This window comes from Microcebus murinus, chromosome 16 (assembly GCF_040939455.1).
Source record: "Microcebus murinus isolate Inina chromosome 16, M.murinus_Inina_mat1.0, whole genome shotgun sequence".
Lineage (NCBI taxonomy): Eukaryota > Metazoa > Chordata > Mammalia > Primates > Cheirogaleidae > Microcebus > Microcebus murinus.
The window spans coordinates 69988367-70012425 of NC_134119.1; the positions used below are offsets into that span (position 1 = coordinate 69988367).

Genomic DNA, 24059 nt, shown 5'->3' on the forward strand with positions numbered 1-24059 from the left:
TAGAAATGTGAGTTTCTGTTAGGGTTGATTTCTACTTTTATTCCACTGAGATCTGAGAAGGTACATGGTATGATTTCTATTTTTTTTAATTTCTTGATATTTACTTTGTGTAAATCTCTAGGATATGGTCAATCTTAGAGAATGTCCTTGTGAGCTGATGAGAAGAACCTATATTCAGTGGATTTTGGGTTGAATGTTCTGTAGATGTCAGTCAGACCCAGTTGTTCCAGGGTTTTGTTTAAGTCCATTATTTCTTTATTAATTTTCTGTTTGGAGGATCTGTCTTGTGCTGTCAGTAGGGTATGGAAATCTCCGGTGATTATGGAGTTGCTATTAATCCTTTTGATTAGATCCAGTAAGGTTTGCTTTATGAAACTGGGTGCACCTAAGTTGGGTGCATATATATTTAAAATTGTTATCTCTTCTTGTTGAAGTGTGCCCTTCACCATTATATAATGACCCTCTTTGTCTTTCACTACTTTTGTTGGTTTAAAAACTAAATCGTCTGAAATTAGAACTGCCACGCCAGCCTTCTTTTGGCTTCCACTTGCCTGGAATACTGATCTCCACAATTTTACTTTTAGTCTATATGCATCCTTGCAGGTTAGATGTGTTTCCTGAAGACAGCATAGACTTGGCCTGTATTTTCTTATCCATTCAGCCAGCCTATGTCTCTTGAGTGGAGAGTTTAAGCCATTCACATTTATTGAGAGACCGGATAGGTAAGGTAGATTACTATTCATTCTGTTGGGTTGGATGTTGTTGCTTTGATTTCTCTCTCGAGCCATTGTATTATCTGGCCTTTAATCTTTGGGTTTTGGTTGTTTTTATATTCGTGAGTTTTTATTATGGTGTTCCGTGCGTAGCACTGTTTTGAGTACTTCTTGTAGGGCTGGTCTGGTCTTGGTGAATTCTCTGAGACTTTGCTTGTCTGAGAATGCCCTTATTTTTCCTTCATATATGAAGCTTAGTTTTGGGGGAAATAAGATTCTCGGCTGGGCATTGTTTTGTTTAAGAAGAGTGAGAATGGGGCCCCAGTCTCTCCTTGCTTGTAAAGTCTCATTAGAGAAGTCTGTTGTTATTCGAATTGGCTTTCCCTTGTATGTCACTTGCTTCTTTCATCTTACAGCTCTTAGAAGGGCCTCTTTAGTTGATATTTTGGTCAGTCTGATGACTGCATGTCGTGACGTCTTCCTGTTTGCATTGAATCTCCCAGGGGTCCTCTGAGCTTCTTGAACTTGTATATCGAGATTTTGAGCAAGGCCTGGGAAATTTTCCTCTATTATATCTTCAAATAGCTTGTCCAACCCTTGAGTGTTGTCTTCTTCCCCTTCTGGTAACCCTATGACCCTCACATTAGGTTTCTTCACATAATCCCACATCTCTTGTAGGCTTTGCTCTTTTCTCTTGTTTTTCTGCTCTATCTCTGTGACGGTTTTATTTAGTTGGAGGGTGTTATCTTCAATCTCTGAGATTCTTTTTTCTGTTTGATCTACCCTGTTCTTGAGACTTTCCACTGTATTTTGTAGTCCCTGAATTGATTCTTCATTTCCAGGAGTTCGGTTAAACTTTTCTTCATTGTGTCCATTTCTTTTTCCAGATCCTGGAGGCTTTTTGTGGTTTCTTTGTGTTGGTTATTGAGTTGTTGTTGCAGCTCGGTGAGTGTTCTTATGATCCACATACGGAATTCCTCTTCTTCATTTTGGTTGCCTGATTTGGGTTGGTGTCCGTTTCTAGGGGGCTGGTGCTCCTCTTTGGGGGTGTGTTTTCCGTTTGGTTCTTCATATTTCCTGAGTTCCTTCGCTGATTTCTTCCCATGTCGATCAGTTGTTGTTTCTTTCCTTTAGGTTTTTGTTTAGGTATTCACACGCCTTGTTTAGTTTCTGAGTCGTTAGGTGGTGTCTGTGGGTGAGATTCGACCACTCCCTGTATAATGAGTCAGTGGGTGCCATGATAAGGCTGTGCAGGATGCTGTCCCTGTCAGTAGGTGGCGCTTGCTTGGAGGCTATGCTGTTGTTTTTGTGTCCTGTTATCAGCTCTTGTTCTGGGTGGAGCTGGGTTGGGTAAGCCTGCCCTCAGGCACCACCAATGCAATTAGCAGGGGTCAAAGTTCTGTTCTCTGCTTCCAGGAAAAGCTGTCAGGGCAGGGCTGGAATGGTCCCGCTCAGCCAGAAAGTCTGCGTGTGGGGGTGGGGCTGTCTGAGACCCACAGTCTGGAGCGGGCCTCGCTTCTTTCCACCCTCCCCAACTCCGCAGCTACTCCTGGGCCTCTGCCAGCAGTCCAGACCACACGTCACCAGGCTTCCCCGGATTGTGATGCCGGCAGGGAGGTTCCCTGTGCAGAAACTCTGCCTGGGCTGGGCGCATGGCCTCCCTTTGGTGGGAGGGTTGCCCTCTAGGACGCTGATCTGCCCCTGGAGGCACACACACCTCCGCAGGCTGTTCACAAATATCCCTTCTGTGCCCCGGGCAATGCTAGACCTCGGTGCACGGGATCTGGTCTGCAGGTCCGACCTCTGGGTCCCAGAGTTCAAACTGTATCCCCACCAGGGAGAGGAGTTCCGGTCCCAATTCACCCACAGAGAGCCCAAGCTGTGTCTGTGTCTCTCAGCCTCTGAGTCAGCACCATTCTCCTGGGATCACCGTGCCAGCAGCACCTGGGAGGGCTGGCGGGTAGGGAGCTCACAGTCTGAGTTCCCCTTAGTCAGCTGTAGGGTCCCAAAGGGAAGGTCCCGTTCCCTGGAGGTGCCTCCAGCTGGTGGCTGTATTGTCTCTCTGGGCAGCTGCAGGTAGGGTCGGCGGAGGGGAGAAGGAGGCAATATGGCGCTTGCCACGCAGCTTGGGTCTGTGCACACGGAGGTGCACAGGGATTTGGGAGTCTGGTGCCGTGTCCGCTACAGGCTCACCCCTAGCTGGCGGCGGCTGTCTCTGGACTGGTGTCCGCAGGTCTCTCCACCCGCTGGGGAGCCCACCAGCAGTCCCAAATGCAGGGGAGGGGAAAGGTGATTTATCCACCTACCCTTCCCGCTGGTCTCTGGGCTGCTCCGGTGGTCTCAGCTTCCAGTTCTGCTCTGAAGCCTCCTCCCGTGGAGTCTCCGGGTGTCTCAGGTACCCCTCCTTCCAGCCCTTGTCTGCTGTATGCTCGCCTTCTTGCTTCTTTTTTCTAATTTCTACTAGAATCTGTCTTTTCTGCAGAGACACTCTTTCTGGCGGTGTTTCTCGTCCGCCATCTTGATCCTCCTCTTCTCATTGTACTTTTGATTTACATTTCTCTGGTGACTAATAATATTGAGCATTTTGTCATATACCTATTGGTCATTTGTATTTTTTTTTTTTTTTTTTGGAGACAGAGTCTCAATCTCTTGCCTGGCCTAAAGTGCCGTGGCATCAGCCTAGCTCACAGCAACCTCCAACTCCTGGGCTCAAGTGATCCTCCTGCCTCAGCCTCCCAGGTAGCTGGGACTAAAGGCATGTGCCACCATGCCCAGCTATTTTTTTTTCTATATTTAGTTGTTTGGCTAATTTCTTTCTATATTTAGTAGAGATGGGGTCTCACTCTTGCTCAGGCTGGTCTTGAACTTAGCTAAAGCAATTCTCCTGCCTCAGCCTCCCAGAGTGCTAGGATTACAGGTGTGAGCCACTGTGCCCAGCTAAGTATGTATTCTTTTCAGAAATGTCTGTTGAGATCATTTGCCCATCTTTTAATAGGATTATTTGATTTTTTTCTATTGAGTTGTTGGAGCTCCTTATATATTCTATTTACTAATCCTTTGTCAGATGGGTACTTTGAAGATCTTTTCTCCCATTCTGTCTGTTGTCTCTTCACTTTTCTCATTGTTTCTGTTGCTGTCCAGAAGCTTTTTAGCTTTATGTGATACCATTTGTCTAATTTTCCTTTGGTTGCTTGTGTTTTGGGGGTACTACTTAAGAAGTCCTTGCCCACACAATGTCCTGAAGTGTTTCCCCAAAGTTTCCTTTTAGTATTTTCATAGCTTCAGGTCTTAGATTTAAGTGTTTCATTCATTTTTATTTGATTTTCATATATGGCAAGAAATAAGAGTCTAGTTTCATTCTTCTGCATGTGGATAGCCAGTGTTCCCAGTACTATTTATTGAAGAGACTGTTCTTTCCCCACTATATGTTCTTGGCACCTTTGTTGAGGATAAATTCACTATAAATGTGTGGATTTATTTCTGGGTCCTCTATTCTGTTTCATTAGTCTATGTGTCTGTTTTTACCCCAGAACCATGCTTTTTTTATTACTACAGCTCTGTAGTATAATTTGAAGTCAGGTAACATGATTTCTCTAGTTTTGTTCATTTTGCTCAGTATGGCTTTGGCTATTCTGGGTCTTTTGTGGGTCCATATGAAGTTTAGGATTATTTTTTCTGTTTATGTAAAGAATGTCATTGGTATTTTGATGAGTATTACATTGAATATCTATAGATTACTTTGGATAGTATGAACATTTTAACAATATTGATTCGTCCACTCCACGGGCATAGAATATCTTTTTATTTTTTTGTGTGTCCTATTCAATTTCTTTTATCAGTATTTTGTAGTTTTCACTGTAGAGATCTTTTACTTCTTATGTTTATTCCTAGATATTTTATTTTATTTGTAGCTATTGTACATGGGATTACTTCCTTTGTTTATTTTTTTTTCAGATTGTTTACTATTGTAATATATAGAAATACTACTGATTTTCATATGTTGATTTTGTATCCTGCAACTTTACTGAATTTCCTTATCAATTCTAATAGTTTTCTGTGGAATCTTTAGGTTTCTCTGGATATAAGATTATATCATCTGCAAATAAGGATAATTTGACTTATTTTCTACTTTGGATGACCTTGATTCTTTCTCTTATCTGATTGCTCTAGCTAGAACTAACCGTAGTATGTTGAACAGTGCTGAGCATGGGCATCCTTTTCTTGTTCCACATTTTAGAGGAAAGACTTTCAGTTTTTCTCCATTCAGTATGATGTTAGCTATGGGTCTGTCAAATATGGCTTTTATCATGTTGAGGTAAGTTCCTTCTATACCCAATTTTCTGAGAGTTTCATGATGAAGGGATGTTGAATATTATTGAATGCTTTTTCAACATAAAATGATCATATGTCTTGTCCTCCATTCTGTTGATGTGATGTGTCACATTGTTTGATTTGTATTTGTTGAACTGTCCTTACATCCCTAGAATGAATCCCACTTTATCATGATGAATAATCTTTTTCCTGTGTTGTTGAATTTAGTTTGCTACTATTTTGTTGAGGATTTTTGCATCTTTGTTCATCAGAGATATTGGCCTATAGTTTTCTTTTTTTATCATGTCTTTGTTTGGTTTTAGTATCTGGGTGATATAGGACTCATAGAAGGAGTTTGAAAGTGTTCCTTCCTCAATTTTTGGAAGAGTTTATGTGGAATTGATATTAATTCTTTCTTGAATGCTTGGTAGAATTCAGCAGTGAAGCCTGGGCTTTTTTTTCTTTTGAAGCAGACTTTTTATTACTGCTTCTATCTTAGTACTTGTAATTGATTTATTCACATTTTGCGTTTCTTCCTAGTTCAGTCTTGGTAGGTTGTGTTTCTAGGAATTTATCCTTTTCTTCTAGGTTTTCCAACGTAGAGTTGCATAGGAGTTGGCGTAGAGTTGCCTGTAGTCATCTCTAATGATCCTTTGGATTTCTGAAGCATCAGTTGTAATGTCTCCTTTTTCACCTCTGATTTTATTTATTTGCATCTTCTCTTTTTTTTTCTTAGTTTAGCTAAATGTGTGTCTATTTTGTTTATCTTTTCTAAAACACCAATGTTTGGTTTCATTGAATTTTTTGTATTTTTTTGGTTTCAATTTCATTTATTTCTGCTCTGATCTTTATTATTTCTTTTCTTCTACTAATTTTGGGTTTGGTTTGCTCTTGTCATTAGGTTATTTATTTGAGACCTTTCTACTCTTTTGATATAGGCACTTAATTGCTATAAACTTTCCTCTCATTGCTGCTTTTTCTGTATCCAACAGGTTTTGATATATTATGTTTTCATTTTCACTCGTTTTGAGAAATTTTTAAATCTCCTTAATCTCTTCATTGACCCACTGGTCATTCTGGGACATATTTCTATGTCTGTGTTTCTCAGTGTTCATGTTATTATTGATTTCTAGTTTTATTCCATTGCAGTCAGAGAAAATACTTGATATGATTCCATTTTTTTGGTGACCTCTTGAATTTTTAAGACTTGTTTTGTGGCCTAACGTATGGTCTACCCTTGAGAATTATCAACGAGCTGAAGAGAAGAACATGTATTCTGCAGTTCTTAGATGAAGCATTCTGTAAATATCTATTAGATCCATTTGGTCTATAGCATAGATTAAGTCCAATGTTTCATTGTTGATTTTCTGTCTGGATGAACTGTCCAGTGCAGAAAGTGGAGTGTTGAGGTCTCCAACAATTATTATTATTTTTTTTTTCTAAGTTGAAAAACCATTTATTTCACTGGAAAGAAAGTGATTCAACTCTATAGGTCTAGCCTTTGGGCCAAAAAGAGACCCAGAAGCAGTGAGACTCTCACCAAGGTCATCCCCAAATTCAAAACCCACTGGAGGCAGGAAGCAGGGAGGAGGTAGCTCAGCCCCCACCACAATTTCTGCACACAATGAGGCCTGCTGGGAGAATAGAACATGAATGGGAGGCTACAGAAGTATTGAAGGATAGGAAGAATAGGAAAATGGGCAGTAAAGGAAAGGAAGAGAAGGTCTGAACTCAGCAAGGTAAATTAAGGTCCATGGTTCCTGAGGGACTGAATGCACAGAGCCGAGAACGTCCCGGAGATGGGGTACCACGAAAGGTGTATTCTCATGCACAACCGCAGCTCGGAATTTCAGCCCACACACATCCCACCTCAAGCTTTAAAAGGCTGAGTACCGCGCCCGATCCGCATACTGCTCCCGCTCATACCGGGCCATGTCGTACAGGGAATTCCGCGCGGCTGCTGAAGCTTGGGACAACTCACTCTCATGCCCGTAACCGTAGCCCTCTCCAACAGTGGGGACTGGGGCTGTAGCGCGACGCAGGGGGCTCCGATCCCGCCCGTAATATGAAGTGGAAGCTGCAGTAACTGCAGCAGCAGCTCCTGAGGTCGGCAACAGGTGTCTATCGTATGGATCAAGAGAGTTGGAGGTGAGGTGACTGGCCATGGCTGTGTTCTGGACTTGTGGCAGCTGGGACAGGGTCTGCTCTGCATAATTATACACGGAGGCAGCTGCAGCCGCCACTGCCTCATAGGACCGGGCAACACGGCAGCGCTTGTAGTAGGCATCGAGCGCTCCGTAAGCGTTGTTGTAATACGATGAATCCCCATAGCTCATGGTGTAAGGCGTACGCACTGCTCCGTATTGCTCATTATATTGCTCGGTCAAGTCTGCCACGCGGCCTGAACGATCTATCGGACACTCTTTGGACCAGTGCCCCTCTTTCCCACACCGATAGCAGCCGCTCTGGTCTCCCATCCCGGGCGCAGTCCTAAGCCGGCTGGTGGACAACTGCACGTGCATTCGTTTGCCTTGAAACTCTGTGTTATCAAGGCCCCTGATGGCCTCCACTGCATCCTCTGCCCGCTCCATGTGTACGAAGGCATAATCTTTGACGATGTCACATTCAATGACTGGACCATACTCCTCAAACTTGGCCAGAAGCTCCTTGTTGGTGCAGGTGGGACTGATGTTGCCCACATGCAACTTTGTTGAGGTTTTGCTCTTATTCTTGCTGGCTTCCACATTGATGTTCACCCCATGAAGCTTGTAGTGGTGCAGGTTGCGTATGGCATCCTCAGCTGCAGTTTTGTCTTCTATGTGCACAAAGCCATAGTTCTTAATGATGTCACATTCCAGCACCTTCCCATACTGCTCAAAGAGTGAGCGGATCTCCTGTTCTGTGGCCTCCCGAGGCAAGTTTCCAATAAACAGCTTCACCATTTTGACAAGAGCCCGCACGGAAATCAGCAGGGGCTCCTCCTCGCCGCGCGGACGCTTCTGACAAAACGCTAAAAAATCTCCAACAATTATTATATTGGGTCGAGCTCTCTGGGTCTAGCTTCTTCTTTATCTCTGATAATATTTGCTTTGTATCTGGGTGCTCCAGTGTTGAGTGCATATATGTATTTAGAATTGTTATAGCCTCTTGCTGAATTGATCCCTTTATCATTATATAATAATGACCTTTGTATCTTTGTATAGTTTTTGTCTTGAAATCTATTTTACCTAATAGTAGTATAGTATAGCTATTCCTGCTCTTCTTCTGGTTTCCATTTGCATGGAATATCTTTTTCCATCCCTTTATTTTCAGTCTATGTGTGTTTTTATAGGTCAAGTGTGTCTCTTGCAGACAACATATGGTTCGCTCTTGTTTTTTTATCCATTCAGACACTCTAGTTTTTGATTGGAGAGTTTAGTCCATTCACATTCAGTGTTATCATTGATAGGTAAGGGGTATTGCCATGTTGTCACTTGATTTCTCATTGTTTTGTGGTTCTCACTTTCTTCCTTACTTCCTTTCTGTCTTCCTTTGTTAAAAGTGATCTTCTCTCGTGTGTTTTAATTACTTTTTTGTGTGTATCTGTTGTAGGTTTTTTTGATTTGAGGTTACCATGAGGCTTGCAACATTTTATAACCAATTATTTTAAGCATATGACAATTTAGCTTACAAAAAAGTAAGCAAAGGGAAATCTAACAGAAATTCTACACTTTAACTCCATCCCCCTGCTGCTTTTTAAGTTTTGTTATTTCCATCTATATCTTTTTATACTATCTATCTTTCAAAAAGTTGTAGTTATTTATTTATTTATTTATTTAGACACAGAGTCTCACTTTGTTGCCCAGGCTAGAGTGAGTGCCGTGGCATCAGCCTAGCTCACAGCAACCTCAGTCTCCTGGGTTCAAGCGATCCTCCTGCCTCAGCCTCCCGAGTAGCTGGGACTACAGGCATGTGCTACCATGCCCGGCTAATTTTTTGTATGTATATTTTTAGTTGGTCAATTAATTTCTTTCTATTTTTAGGAGAGATGGGGTCTTGCTCAGGCTGGTTTTGAACTCCTGACCTCGAGCAATCCACCCACCTCGGCCTCCCAGAGTGCTAGGATTACAGGTGTGAGCCACCACACCCGGCCAGTTGTAGTTATTTTTAATAGGCTTGTCTTTTAATTTATGTAGCGAATTATGGTGATAAGAGTATTCTGTGTTTGTGTACTTACTGTTGTCAGTGAGTTGGATGCTTTCAGATGATTTCTTATTGCTCATTAGTGTCTGTTTCTTTCATATCAAAGAATTCCTTTTAGCATTTCCTGTAGGACAGATTTGGTGTTGATGAAATCTCTCAGCTTTTGTTTGTGTGGGAAAGTCTTTATTTCTCCTTGATGTTTGAAGGATAGTTTTGCAGGATATGATATTCTAGTGTTAAGGTCTTTTTCTTCAGCACTTTGAATATATCATGCCGTAAGGTCTCCACTGAGAAGTCTGCTGCCACATGTATTGGAGCTCCTTTATATGTCATTTTTTTCTTTTTTCTTGCTTCCCTTAGGGCCTTTTCTTTATCTGTGACCTTCAGGAACTTGATAATTAAATGTTTGTTTCAATTAAGTCTGCTTGGTGTCTATGACCTTCTTGTACCTGAATACTGATGTCTTCCTTTAGCTTTGGGAAGTTCTTTGTTATTTCTTTGAGTAAACTTTCTACCATGATTTTTCTCTCTCTCTCTCTTTCTTCTTTCTCTCTCTCTCTCTCTCTCTCTCTGTCTCTCTCTCTTTCTCTCTCTCTCTCTCCTCTCTGTCTCCCTCCCTCCTCTTTAAGGTCCCAATAAACTCTTAGATTTGCCCTTTTGAGGCTATTTTCTAGATCTTGCAGGCATGCTTTATTCTTATTCTTTTTCTCTCTCTCTCTCTCTTCTGATTGTATATTTTCAAATAGCCTGTCTTCAGGCTCACTAATTCTTTCTTCTGCTTGGTCAGTTCTGCTGTTGAGAGACTCTGATGCATTTCTCAGTTTGTCAGTTCAGCTGTTAAGTTCTACAATTTCTGTTCGATTTTTTTTTTTTTTTTTTTTTTTACTATTTCAATCTCTTTGTTAAATTTCTCTGCTAAGCTTCTGAATTCCTGCTCTGTGTTGTCTTGAAGTTCATTGATCTCTTTCAGGGCAGCTATTTTGAATTCTTTGTCTGAAAGGTAATATATCTCCAGGATTAATTGCTAGTACTTGATTTAGTTTGTTTGGTGATGTCGTGTTTTCCTGCATGTTTTTGATGCTTGTGGATGTTAATTGAAGAGTTAGGTATTTACTTCAGTCTTCCCAATCGATCTTGTTTGAACCCATCCTTCTTGGGAAGGCTTTCCAGATATTCACAAGGAATTGAGTATAGTGATCTAAGTCTTTGGTCACTGCAGCTGTATCAGTACTGAGTTGCCCCAAGTGCAGTAATGACTCTACAGACTCCTGGCAGTACTGCCTTGGTGAACTTGAGTAAGATATAGGAGAATTCCCTGGATTATCAGGCAAAGTCTCTAACTCTTTTCCCTCCCTCTGTGTGCTGCACTGCAGGAATTGGGGGAGGAGTGACGTAGGCACTCCCTCATGACCAACAGCACCAGGTCACTCTGGAAGCCATTGCAGTCTCACCCAAAGCCCATGATGACTGCTGCCTGGCTACATCTCATATTTATTCAAAACCCAAGGGTTCTGTAGTCAGCACGTGGTGAATCCTGCCAGAACTGGGTCCTTCCCTTCAAGGCAGCATGTTTCCTTCTGGCCTAGGGTAGGTCCAGAAATGCTTCCCAGGAACTAAGGTCTGGAATCAGGAGTTTCAGGAGTCTGTTTGGTACTTTGTTTTACTGTGGATGAGCTGGTACCCAAAACAACGTCCTCTGAACTTTTCCCTTTTCTTTCCCCAAGTGCAAGAAAACTCTCCCTGAATTGAGCTGGGGCTTAACAATATGGGCACTGGCTTGGCTGCAGCTGCTGGTGTCTCACTGGGTCCATGCACCTCAAGTTGGCTGACTTGGAGCCAGTACAGCCACAGGAATTGACCAAGGACTGACTTTTTTAGGAATTTAGTCCAGGCCCCAGGCTGCTTTTGTCAGGTGGTGGTGGTGCTAGCTGGAACTCAGGTTTGAGGGCAAAGTATTTCCCTCTGGCTGGGCTATTCTAAATGCTCCCTCCATGGTCACCAGCAGATTCTGCCCTCTGCTGTGTTCCCTTGTGCCAGGGCTGCCCTAAGTTTCAATACAAAGTCCCACAATCACTTCAGTCTCTCTGCCCTGGGCACACAGATTTTCTCTCCACTCAGCGTGCCTGTGTGTCACTGCTGAGGGAGGTGGGTGGGGTGGTGTAGGCAATGCAACATTGTCTTTTCTTGCCTCTTCAGCACCTCTTTCCTTTATATAATGTAAAACCAGATTGTATGATCACTCACCTGATTTTTGGTTCTTCCAATAATGCTTGTGTGGATAGTTGTTGAATTTGGTGTTTTCATGGAGGGACAATTGTTGGAGGTATCTGTTTGGCCATCTTACTCCACCTACTTTCACAGTGCATTTCTTAGAATGTGTCCCTGTCGGTAAGCAACACATGACCCTGCTCAATTCTAAGTGCTACTAGATTCATTTTTTTTTTTGAGACAGAGTCTCGCTTTGTTGCCCAGGCTAGAGTGAGTGCCGTGGCATCAACCTCGCTCACAGCAACCTCCAACTCCTGGGCTCAAGCGATCCTTCTGCCTCAGCCTCCCAAGTAGATGGGACTACAGGCGCGAGCCACCACACCCGGATAATTTTTTGTTTCTATTTTTAGTTGACTGGCTGACTTTTTTCTATCTTTAGTAGAGATGGGATCTCACACTTGCTCAGGCTGGTCTTGAACTCCTGACTCCAAGCGATCCTCCCGCCTTGGCCTCCCCAGATTAGTTTTTGCACTATTTGATTTTATGAATACATTTTTAAAATTTACAAGTTTATTGAAGTCTAATTTACATATAACATTCATCTCTATCTGGCATATAATTCAGTGATTTTTATCAGTTCATCAAATGTGTAGCCATCACCATAATCCATTTTTAGAAAATTTTCATCAGCACAGTAAGATCCCTCATGGACCTAGAACCCTATGCAACCACTAATTTTCTGTCTCTATATATTTGCCTTTTCTTGATATTTCATATAATAAAAACACATTTATCTGATGAACAACCTATCGAGTTTAATGTGCAATATATGGTATAATATTTTTCCTAGAAATATTTATATATTTATTTTCAAATTATAGACTCTTCTGGATTCCAGTTATTAAATATGTCTGTAAAGCCTTTGGTATGGTAATTGAAACCATAATAAGACATCAAAAATGTATTGTTTTGATTGTTGTTATTATGATTAATAATGATAATGCCTGCCTTATATTGTAGAAGCTTCAGTTTTTCAGCACAGGAGAACAGAAACATTTAATTTCTTGATGTCTTTCAGATTCAGGGTCTAAGAAGTTACCTCCAAATCACTGCAACAAACCTGGGCAAAGCAGCTCTCAGAAGCCAGTTTCTACACAACAGAAAGTTCCCACAGGAAAGAAGGGCTACAACAAAAATTCAGTCCTAATAAAACGCAAGAAAGGGCATTCTGGGAAGAAATCTTTAAAATGTATTGACTGTGGGAAAATCTTTAGTCAAACCTTTTCTCTTAAACTTCATCAGAATACTCATACTGGGGAACGGCCTTATGAATGCAGTAATTGTAGAAAAGTTTTCAGACAGGTTTCGTCCCTCATTCTTCATCGGAGAATTCACAATAGAAAGAAAAGCCATGAATGTGATAAATGTGGGAAAAGGTTCAATCAAAGAATAACCCTTATTCTACATCGGAGAATTCATGATAGAAACGAAACCTACATGTGTCGGAATCCTGCAAGTCAGTACCCCTCTGTCAGTACACATGAGAGAATTCGCATTGTCGAAAATGTCCACCATTGCAAAACATGTGGGAAAGCCTTTAGTCACATGGCATCCCTTTTACTTCACAAGAGAATTCACAATGAAAAGAAAAAATACAAATGCAAGCAGTGTGGGAGAGCCTTCAAAAAGAAATCAGTCTTAGTGTTACATAATAGAATTCATACTAGGGAGAAAACCCCTGAAAGTCAGAAGGCCTTAAGTAAGAGTCTACAGCAGAGGCGTTGCCATCTGCAAAATCCTTATACATGCAGAAAATGTGGGAAATTCTTTAATAGAATTTCACCCCTTATGCTTCATCAGCGAATTCACACTTCACAGAAACCCTACAAATGTTATAAATGTGAGAAGATCTTCAGGCGACTTTCAACCCTTATTCTGCATCTAAGAATTCACAATGGTAAGAAAGTATATAGATGCAATAAATGTGAGAAAGTCTGTAATCGGTATTCATCCCTAATTCAACACCAGAAAGTTCATACAAAGAAAAAGAAACGGTTTGAGTGTAAGGAATGTGGAAAGATGTTTTCTGGAACAGCAAACCTTAAAATACATCAGAATATTCATTCTGAAGACAAACCTTTCAAGTGTAATAAATGTAGTAAAGTTTTTGGCCGCCAGTCATTTCTTATTGAACATCAGAGAATTCATACAGGAGAGAAACCCTATCAGTGTGAGGAATGTGGGAAAGCCTTCAGTCACCGAATATCTCTTACTCGACATAAGAGAATTCACACCGAAGATAGACCCTACGAATGCGATCAGTGTGGGAAGGCCTTCAGCCAGAGTGCGCACCTTGCCCAACATGAAAGAATTCACACTGGAGAGAAGCCATATACATGTAAAACATGCGGGAAAGCATTTAGTCAGCGCACATCCCTTATTCTACACGAAAGAAGTCATACTGGAGAGAAACCCTATGAATGTAATGAATGTGGGAAGGCATTTAGCAGTGGCTCAGACCTGATTCGACATCAGAGAAGTCATTCTTCAGAGAAACCCTATGAGTGTAGTAAATGTGGGAAGGCATACAGTCGGAGCTCCTCCCTGATTCGACACCAGAATGCACATTCTGAAGAAAAACCCTAAGGTTTTAAATCTATAAATGTGAAGAATGAGGCTGTCAAAGAAGCATAGGTATGGGGAAAATGTATTTGTCTATAACATAAATTTTGTCTATATGGGACCATTTGATGGTGCGTCCCACTTTAAGAAACAAAGAGCAAAAGTCATTCATGACTTTTGACCTCAGAATTGGAAATTGTCTACAGCAAGTCCAGAATACTGCATTAGTCATTGTGAGTGAAGACCATTTTTCACGTGATAAGAATTATTCATATTTTACTTCCAGTGTAGTTTTAAAGTTACTTCATTTGTCATGTACAACAAAGTACAATTGTGAAGTCCATTTTTATGAGTGGGGCTTTTGAGCCTTATTTAAAGTCACTTGAAGAAACTTTTGAGTCTGTTCCTCAGAACTGGACATATCAAATAGAAGGGACTTCCTGGCAAAACAGGGTGCCACTTTCAGCTGAAAGAAACTGGTGGTTGAGAATAAATAAGAATGAGTCTTTAGGTAGATGAGGATATCATGCATAATGGTACATAGCAGTAGAGCTCTTACCGTACTGTCTTCATGGTTATGATGATATATAATCTTCATGATGTGAAAATCTAACATGGCTGAGACAGGCTAACAGAAAAATAACCAGGATATACTGAAGAACAAGGAACTTCAGAGCCGACAGAAATTGTGAATGTTTTCTTTGAAGATCGATTGTCTATATTTATATGAAGAAACATTGATATTTTCATGTAATAGTACTTGTGTGCAATAAGTGACTGGTGAAATATAAGTTCTTATGAATTGAATGTTTGTGTCCCCCAAAGATTTATATGTTGAAGCCCTAACCCCCAATGTGATTTTGTTTGTAAATCAGGCAGGCCTATGGGAGGCAATTAGAGTTCAATGAGGTCATGAGGGTGGGGCCCTCATGATGGGATTAGTGCCTTTATAAGAGAGAACATCACAGAGCTTGCCCTCTCTGTGCTATGTGAAGACACAGAAAGAAAGAAGCTGTCTGCAAATCAGGAAGACAGCCCTCTCCAGAACCTGACATCTTGGACTTCCAGGCTCCAGAACTGTGAGAAGTACATTCCTATTGCTTAAGCCACCCAGTCTGTGGTATTTGTTATGGCAGGTAGAGCTAATATCTGGGGGAAACCCTAGATTTGTATACTGAGCTCTTTTCCTGTCAGCTGTTCACCATATGTGGTAGCTTTGAGTCCCTTTCTTATTTGTGCCAAATATGTAAGAAATAAAATCAGAGTTCTGTGAGAAGTGGGTTCTTCTGTGTTAGTTTTCCTTCTGCAAGAGGTATTTTTAATAACACCTGTATCTTGTTGAGATGACTTCATGGAGTGTATGATCACATGGGGTAGGTCATTCTAACTTTGACAATAACTGAGAAAACAACAACCAAAATTGTGAGGTGTGAGTATGCATGCAGGATACTAGAACAACTAACTTCCCATTTAAATGTGTCCTTTCAGATGTGTAAAGTAAGCATTTAAAAAATCTCCACCTTCCCATTTAAACGTGTCCTTTCAGATGTGTAAAGTAAGCATAAAAAAAATCACCACTTAGAGCAAATGGGTAAGCAAACAGTACCGAGAAGGCTCATGGAGAGGCATGTCTTTTCTCCCTCCCCTTCTACATATATCATCTACTTTGTTAATTCCTCTGCCAACCTGTTGGAGATGTTGGTTCCAGATTAGTGGTGACACAGTCACACCTGAAGAGTGGAGAGGAACGGAGGATGCCCTGCCCACAGTCACCTATTTCCTCAGTTTTATTGCCTATTGCATTTTTTGTCCCTTTGGGAGCTTTAAAGAGTGTATGAGAATGGTAATACACTGTAATATAAAACCTAACATGGAATTGATTGTGAGAATTGCTTATCCTTGCTGCCTTATTTCTGACCTAGTCAAAAATCCTCACTTCATCTCATTTGCACATTCCTTCACAACTCCTTCAGCTTTTAGAGACATCTGTGAGGGTGTTGTAAAGGTAAAGTAACTCCAGGCTTATGTGTGTTCCCAACTACTAGGAACTAAATTATTTTCTATAGGAATGAAACCATCATTATTTATTTTAGTTATTTTGTATTATGTGAGTTTTAAAAATAGCATCCAAACTAAGAAGAAAGTCAAGGGTGTCTTTTGAAATTCTGAAACTAAACTGACCAAAAACAATGTTTTATCACTAGGCTGCTGTAGGAGAACCCATTATGGAAACATTTTACTTTTATTGGATGCCTATGGATTTGTAGGTCTCCTTTAGCAAACATTTCACCTGAATATTTAAAAAAAAGAATTTTTTTTTTTTTTTTTACAGATGGGGATCTCACTATGTTGTCCAGGCTGGTCTTGAACTCTTGGCCTCAAGCGATCCTCTTGGCCTGGCCTCCCAAAATGCTGGGGTCACAGACATAAGCCACCAGTATGCCTTGTCTCATGTGCACATTTGTTGTGCATGTAGTTACTATGGACCAATCACTGGTAAACCTCAGGGATATATAAACTTATAAGACACTGTTCTTGCCCACAGGCACATACAGTTTACCAGGGAATACAAGATAATAAAATACAGAAATATGTATAAGGTGTACAGGTAGCACAGAGAAGAGGCTGATGAAATCCATGGTGATGGAGAATTTGGGGATTGCTTTTGGGAGCTGGTAATTAATACTATTACCTATTATACTAAAGGAATAACAAGAATTTGCTAGGCACACAAATTTGGAAGGCTATTAAAGACAAAGAAAAATGTACACACGCATAAAATAATGACAGAAGGTATTTGGGGAGTTAAAATTTCTAGCATTTAGTATGGTGACTAACACATAGTTAAGTGGTAAGTACTCAATAATATTTGAATGAATTATTAAAATATTTTAGTTATAGCTGCACTGTCTCTGAAGCATAATCCAAAGGTAACACTTAAACCTGAAGGTGACCTAAACATTGAGATTATCCCTTGTGAAAACTAGCCCTCACCCTAAAAATAAGGAATCACTAGTGGTATTTGAAACCTGTGGTGAATTTAGGTTAACCATAGCAACAACAAACTTTAAACCTACCCAATTTTTAACTATATTAATGCAAGCCCTCCCCATTCATTAAAGGCTCAATAGAAGGAAAGACTTGCTCTTTCCAGTAATTAAATATATCTACTTCCGTTTCTACTATCCTACAAAAGATATCTGGCTTTCAGGATGAAAGAAACCCCACAAATTACAAGGCATACAAAATGCAAAAAAGCCTAACCACCCACCAAGAAACAGCAGTCCTCATAACTAGATTCAGAAACAATATAGCTGTTGGTTATTCTGACATGGAATTTAAAATAACTATGAGTAATATATTAAAGATTCTAATGGAAAAAGTACACAACATCCAGGATTAGATGGGAAATTTGAACAGAGAGAAACTATAAGAAACAATCAAGCTGGGAGTGGTGGCTCATGCCTGTAATCCTAGCACACTGGGAGGCCGAGCAGGTGGATTGCTCGAGGTCAGGAGTTTGAAACCAACCTGAACAAGAGCGAGACCCCCGTCTGTACTATAAATAGAAAGAAATTAATTGGCCAACTAGTATATATAGAAAAAATTAGCTGGGCATGGTGGCACAGCGCATGCCTGTAGTCCCAGCTATTCGGGAGGCTGAGGCAAGAGGATCGCTTGAGCCCAGGAGTTTAAGGTTGCTGTGAGCTAGGTTGATGCCACAGCACTCACTCTAGCCTGGGCAACAAAGCGAGACTCTGTCAAAGAAAGAAAGAGAGAGAGAGAGAGAGAGAGAGAGAAGAAAGAATCAAATGGAAATACTAGAAATGAAAAACACAGTAAGCAGATGAACAATGTCTTGAACAGGTTCATCAATATCCTTGATACAGCCAGGGAAAGAATAGGTTAACTTGAAGACAGGTCAATAAAAATTACCCAAACTGAAACATAGGGGTGGGAGGAGCAGTGACAAAAGGAACAGAGAATCCAAGAACTGTGGAGAAATAGCCATTGGTTCAACACACATAAATTGAATCCCAGGAGGCATAGAGAAAGTAACTGGGGCAGAAGAAATATTTGAAGAAGTAATGGCTAATAAATTTCCAAAATTAATGACCCTACAACACAAATCTATGAAGCTTGGAGAACACCAAAAGAAGTAAATACTAAACGTGCACACACATACATCCGTAGACATACCATGTTCAAACTGCCAAAGACAGAAAATTTTGAAGGAAGGCACTGTGGGATGGGGAGTCATTACATGTAGAGGAACAAAGATAAGAAAGAATTAGAGCAGAATTATCAGAAACATTGCAAGCCAGAGAACTATGTACTAACACCTTTAAAGTGCTGAAAGAAAGAAAACGTGTCTTCATAAAATAGTTCATGAAAATACCTTTCAAACTGACAAAGAAATGAAGACTTTCTGACAGAAACAAAACTGAGAGAATATATTGCCAGAAGACTTACTCTACAAGAAATGTTAAATGAGTTCTTCAAGCAGAAGGAATATGAAACACAACAGATACTTGAAGATACACAAAGAAATGAAGAGATATGGAAATGGAATTAATAAAGGTAAAATAACTTTTAAAATTTATCCAAATGGTAACTGGCTGTATTAAAGCATATAAAAGTGAAATAGGAGAGAAGCATAAAGGATGCTTGGGAGAAAATGGGAATATATTAAGTGGTATTATTTGAAAGTATATTCTGATTAATTAATGATGTATTAAAGTTGTATTATAAACCCTAAAGTAGTCACTATTAAAATGTTTAAAAAGAGATATAAATAATAATAGGACATAATAAAATCATTAAAAATCAAAAAACAAAAAGGCAAAAAGAGAGGGAACAAAAACCAGAGAGTCAATGGAACAATTAGAAAAAAGTTAACAGGATGTTTAATTCCACTATATAAAAATTACATCAAATGTGAATGGTCTAAATATACCAATTAAAAGACAGAATGTAAGACTGAATGGAAAAGTAGGATCTAACTATATGCTGTCTACCAGAAACACACTTTAAATATAAAGGCATATGTAAGCTAAACGGTAAGGAAAAGATACACCATGCAAACATTAACAAAAAGCTTAAATTACTATTGGTATCAAATGAAGTAGACTTCAGAACCAATAATATAATCAATGATAGAGACAGAGATTATATAATAATAAAAGGGTCAGTTTTCCAGGAAAAGATAAATTCTAAATGTATATGTGTTGAATTGCAGAGGCACAATTACATAAGGAAAAAACAATACAACTAACAGGAGAAAAAGACAAATTCACAATTGTCATTGGAGATTTCATCACTCCTTTCATTTATTAATAAAACAAGTAGGCAGAAAATCAGTAAGCATATAGAAGACCTGAACAACATGACCAACCAACTTGACCTCATTGACATTTGTAAAAACATTTCACTCAAAAAGAGCAGGGTACATGTTCTTTTTAAGTGTTCATGAAACATTCTCCAAGACAGACTATAAAACAAATCTTAATATATTTTTAAAAAGCAGTTATTCCATAAAGTATATTGCTTGACAGTAACAGAATTAAATTAATAATAAAAGAGATAAATGAAAATATTTGGAATGCTTAAGTGACAAATTCTATTTCAGATTTATAAGCGTTCTGATTATCTATTTCTTGAGTAAGCTTTAGTAGTTTGGATTCTTTCAAGAAATTTTTCATTTTATCTAAGTTGTCAATTTTATTTACATAAGTTTCATAACATTCTGTTATCATTCATTGAATAACTATAGAATTTATATCTAGATTACCTCTGCCATTCCAGATATTGATAACCTGTATATTGTCTTTTTTTCCTCATCAGTCTGCATGAAGATTTATTGGTTTTATTGATTTTGAAGAGCCAGCTTCTGTTTTTCTGTTTCTTTTTTTATTGATTTCCATTCCAATTTTTATTATTTCCATTCTCATGCTGACTTTGGAGTTCAGTGCTCATCTTTGTCTAATTTGTTAGGTGGAAATTGAAGTCATTGATTTGAGATCTTTCTTTTATAACAGGCATTTAGTGCTGTTATTATTTCTAAGTACTGTGTTAGCTGCTTCCCACACATTTTCATTTGTGTTAATTTTCTTTCAACTCAAAATACTATTTTTTCTTTTTCTTTTTGATTTCTTCTTTGACCCATGGGTTACTGAAAAGTGCTACTTTGGTCCAAATATTTGGGAATTTTTAAATTATCTTTCTGTTATTTGATTTCTAAGTTAAATCCATTCTGATCAGAAAACATATTTGGTATGTTAAATTTTGCATTTTTGTATTTTAAATTTATTTATATGTGTTTGGAAATCTGGAATATGGCATGTCTTGGTAAACATTCTGGGTAAATTTGACAAGAATATGTATTCTCTTCTTGGGGTAGATTGTTCTTTAAATGTCAATTAGGTCAAATGGTATTGTTCAAGTGTGCAATATCCTCACTGATTTTCTGCCTACATCTTCTGTTGTGAGATGCATGCTGAAATCTCCAATTATAATTATGGATTTATCTATTTCTTCTTATAGTTTTGCCAGTTCTTTCTCCAGCTTCAGGTAATTTTGTCACACCCATATTCTCATCAGTACTCAAATGAAAAATAGAGGGGCAACCCTCTACAGATTTCTGGGGATTTTTTTCTGAGAGCTCTCTCCTCTAAGAGACTCTATCTTGTGAATTCTAGCTACCTTGATCACCCTGACTCCCAGCTCTATCATCTCAATTCAGAAATACCTGAACCACAGCAAGGATACTTTCTCCATACAATTATCTAAGGAAATCAAAGGAATCATATTTGTTTCCCCTTTTGCAGTGATCACTCTTTCATTGCCCAGTGTGCAATGTTTTAAACACCAAGGTTTCATGTATTTTGTCCAGTGTTTTAGTATTTCAGATGGCAGGTTAAATCATTCCCTATAACTCCATCTTGCCAGAAGTGCAGATTTCAGATGTGCACTTAGAGAGGGCAAGAATAAATCTAGGAATTTTAATTTTTTAAACAATGCTGCCATTAACAGTATTGTACATATGCTTTTGAAAAGTTTTACCAATATTTTTAGAGGATAGATTGTTGGGCCAGACATGTTTTAATAGATATTGCCTACTTGCCTTTCCTAACCAAACTAGTATCTATCTGGTGTGAAATAAAAGGATTCTTAGAGGAATTTTATGTACCTTTGTCCAGTGCTACCTACATTTTGCCCCCCAGATTGGGATATATCAGTGAAATTTTTCAGAATTTCCTCCACCTACTTTTTCCCCATTATGCTGCTTTTCCCAGAGGACAGAGAATGCCATAGATGCTGGCATATTCTTTTAGTATGGCCCTAACTGTTGTTTCTGTATTAAATGTGGGATATGAGGTGGTAACACTTCCTCTTTCCATGATGCTGGCACACCATTTCTTTTCATTCTGTTCAATTTTCGTGAAGTGAAGTTCTATAAGTTTGAGTCTGCCATTATCGATAGGATCTGTAAAGGGATGGACTTTTTAATTTTTGAATGAGAGGAGTTCTTCCTGATCTAGTTATTTATCAAAAGACATGGCTTCATATTAGCAGAAAATGTGTCTTAGCCCAGTGATTCTCAAACCATAATGTGTACAAATCACCTAGGGATCTTGTAAAAATGCAGATTCTGAATAATGACGCTGGGATGGTGACCACAATTCTGGAATGCTAAGTCTGTCAGATGACACTGATGCTGTTAGTCCATAACACATACTTTGGTAGCAGGATTTAGCCTTTACTTTGCAGTCCTGTACACATCATTGGTAATCTTTCCTCTCCCTCTGTCACATGATAAATTGTCTTTTCAAAACTCATGTGTTCCCCCCTTGAGCCTTCTTGCTGCTCACCTCTGCCATTCAGCACTTGTAAATAGAGTTTAGGAATTTCTGTAAAGCAGACAGTTCAAGTAATGTTGTGGTTGCAACCAAGATGCCCTTTCTATTGCCTTTCCAGGTATGCTACTGCTTTGGGGGAGTTTTGTGCTTGTCAATGCAGCAGCCCTTTCCTCTTTCAGGATTCACACCACATTTAGCAGCATCACTTTGATAATTTTGAAGCTCAGAATTGTAGATGTTTCTTCCCTTCATCAAATATGAAATTTCCAATTTTCTATTTCTTCTTATTCTTGTTGGTTAAACTTGGTTTTGGAAAGGAGAAATAGAGACTTCTTGGTTCCACCACGTTACATTCAGAAGTTAGTAAATATTTTCAAAGGCTACTCATACATACAAACTTGCCTTCTTGTAGGGCTACACCAGTCTGCCATTCTTCTTCTTCTTCTTCTTTTTTTTTTTTGTTTAATACATATATTTTATGTAAATAAATCCTCCAGTAGGAAATGGAGAATTCCTTGCCTGAGGAGAAGGCTATATAAATAGTCAAATCTGTCAAATTTATATGTGTAGCTCACCAGCATTCCTTTACTGGAAACATCAGTTATTTCCACATCACAGTTCCCAAAAGGGCTTTAAAGTCTCAAAATTCTGTGTCTCCTTTGGCTTGCTTCTCTCTTGATTCCACCCAGGCTTTTTTTTTTTTTTTTTTTTTTTTTTTTTTTTTTTTTTTTTTTGAGACAGAGTCTCACTTTATTTCCCAGCCTAGAGTGAGCGCCATGGCGTCAGCCTACCTCACAGCAACCTCAAACTCCTGGGCTCAAGAGATCCTTCTGCCTCAGCCTCCTGAGTAGCTGGGACTACAGGCATGCGCCACCATGCTCGGCTAATCTTTTCTATATATATTAGTTGGCCAATTAATTTCTTTCTATTTTATAGTAGAGACGGGGTCTCGCTGTTGCTCAGGCTGGTTTCGAACTCCTGACCTCGAGCAATCCGCCCGCCTTGGCCTCCCAGAGTGCTAGGATTACAGGCGTGAGCCACCGCGCCCGGCCCACCCAGGCTTTTTTAATGGTTCGCTTCATATCATCACCTCCATCTTCATAAATTTTCTTTAAAACATTCATCAATCCCTCACTAGGATCTGTTTCGGTGTCATGGGGGGCTTTTTTTTTTCTTTGCACTCTTTTTCAACCTGAGTTAGGCAGTCCCATCATGTGTTTTCTGCTTTTTTTCTACATAAGATAAGAACTGTATCAGTTTGACTTTTTTTGAACTGCCTTCCACAGAGATGGGTTTCAAGAGATTGTTCACAGTCATGGAGTAACTTTTCCTATTCATATTCTTTACCAAAAGATCAAATGACCTCTCTGTGAAATGCACCTGCACATTTTCAGTGAGAACTTGGTGAACTCCAGTTAAGGCAATGTAGATTTTCACAAACTTATCTGACTGCTCCCATCCGTAATTACTGATTTTCACTGTATATCCTGTTGTAATGGCAGCAACCACAGCAGCTGGATTTTCATTGTCAAGATGTTCTTCTTTCCTCTGCGATTTCTGTTTCAATCTTGGTCTTTTCAGCTGTTAAGGGCATCACGTACTCTTTTCCTACTGGCTTTTGCAAGCAACACCTTTACCTCTTCTAGATCTTTCTGTAACTCTTCCAGAGCTGAAGCAATCGTTGGGCCGGGTCAGGCCGAGGGCCAAGCTGCAGCCATGCAAAGGAGGGAACAGGAAATGCCACACCGAGAGCGCTCACCCCACTGCAAGAGTCGCAATGCTGGCAGCCTTGCGCAAACCCGTCTTGGGGCGCGATCACCGCCTGCCCTCCCCGGACGACGGCTCTAGCTCTGCCATTCCTCTATAGAGATCAGGACATGGGAGTGGGATAACAAAGTTTCCTTATTTGAAGGCAACATTCCTTGAGGATCAGATCTTATGCCCTTTATCTCATATATAAACAGCCTCACTTTCTGTGAGTTGTGTCTCTGACACCTTCTGTGAGGGAGAACTTCTTTGGAAGGTCTTAAAAGAATATTTCCTGAAGTCCCCTGGCATGCTGGGTCCAGGTGAGGCTCAGCTATCGCCTGTCACGCCAGCCCCAGTCTCTAGCTGTTGGAGTTAGTCTAATATGCAGCCATGTCAGGGTTACTGGAATGAGGGA

At 39.7% G+C, this 24059-nt stretch overlaps 1 protein-coding gene and 2 pseudogenes across 4 annotated transcripts in view; 1 reads left to right on the forward strand and 2 right to left on the reverse strand.

The window, feature by feature from the left end:
* The window catches only part of ZNF667 (zinc finger protein 667), a 34206-nt gene extending 18894 nt beyond the window's left edge, over positions 1 to 15312 (forward strand). For all 4 annotated transcript variants that reach the window (XM_075993276.1, XM_075993277.1, XM_012757794.3 and 1 more), the window contains one exon: positions 12493 to 15312. In XM_075993276.1, the coding sequence (XP_075849391.1) occupies positions 12493 to 14060 (1568 nt within the window). In that variant the 3' untranslated portion in view covers positions 14061 to 15312. The remainder of the gene's footprint in view (positions 1 to 12492) is intronic.
* LOC105862610 (RNA-binding protein 4 pseudogene) lies at positions 6445 to 8064 on the reverse strand (annotated as a pseudogene).
* Positions 15313 to 22854: 7542 nt separating the features above from the next.
* On the reverse strand, positions 22855 to 23580 carry LOC105862621 (calcyclin-binding protein pseudogene; annotated as a pseudogene).
* Positions 23581 to 24059: the final 479 nt, after the last annotated feature.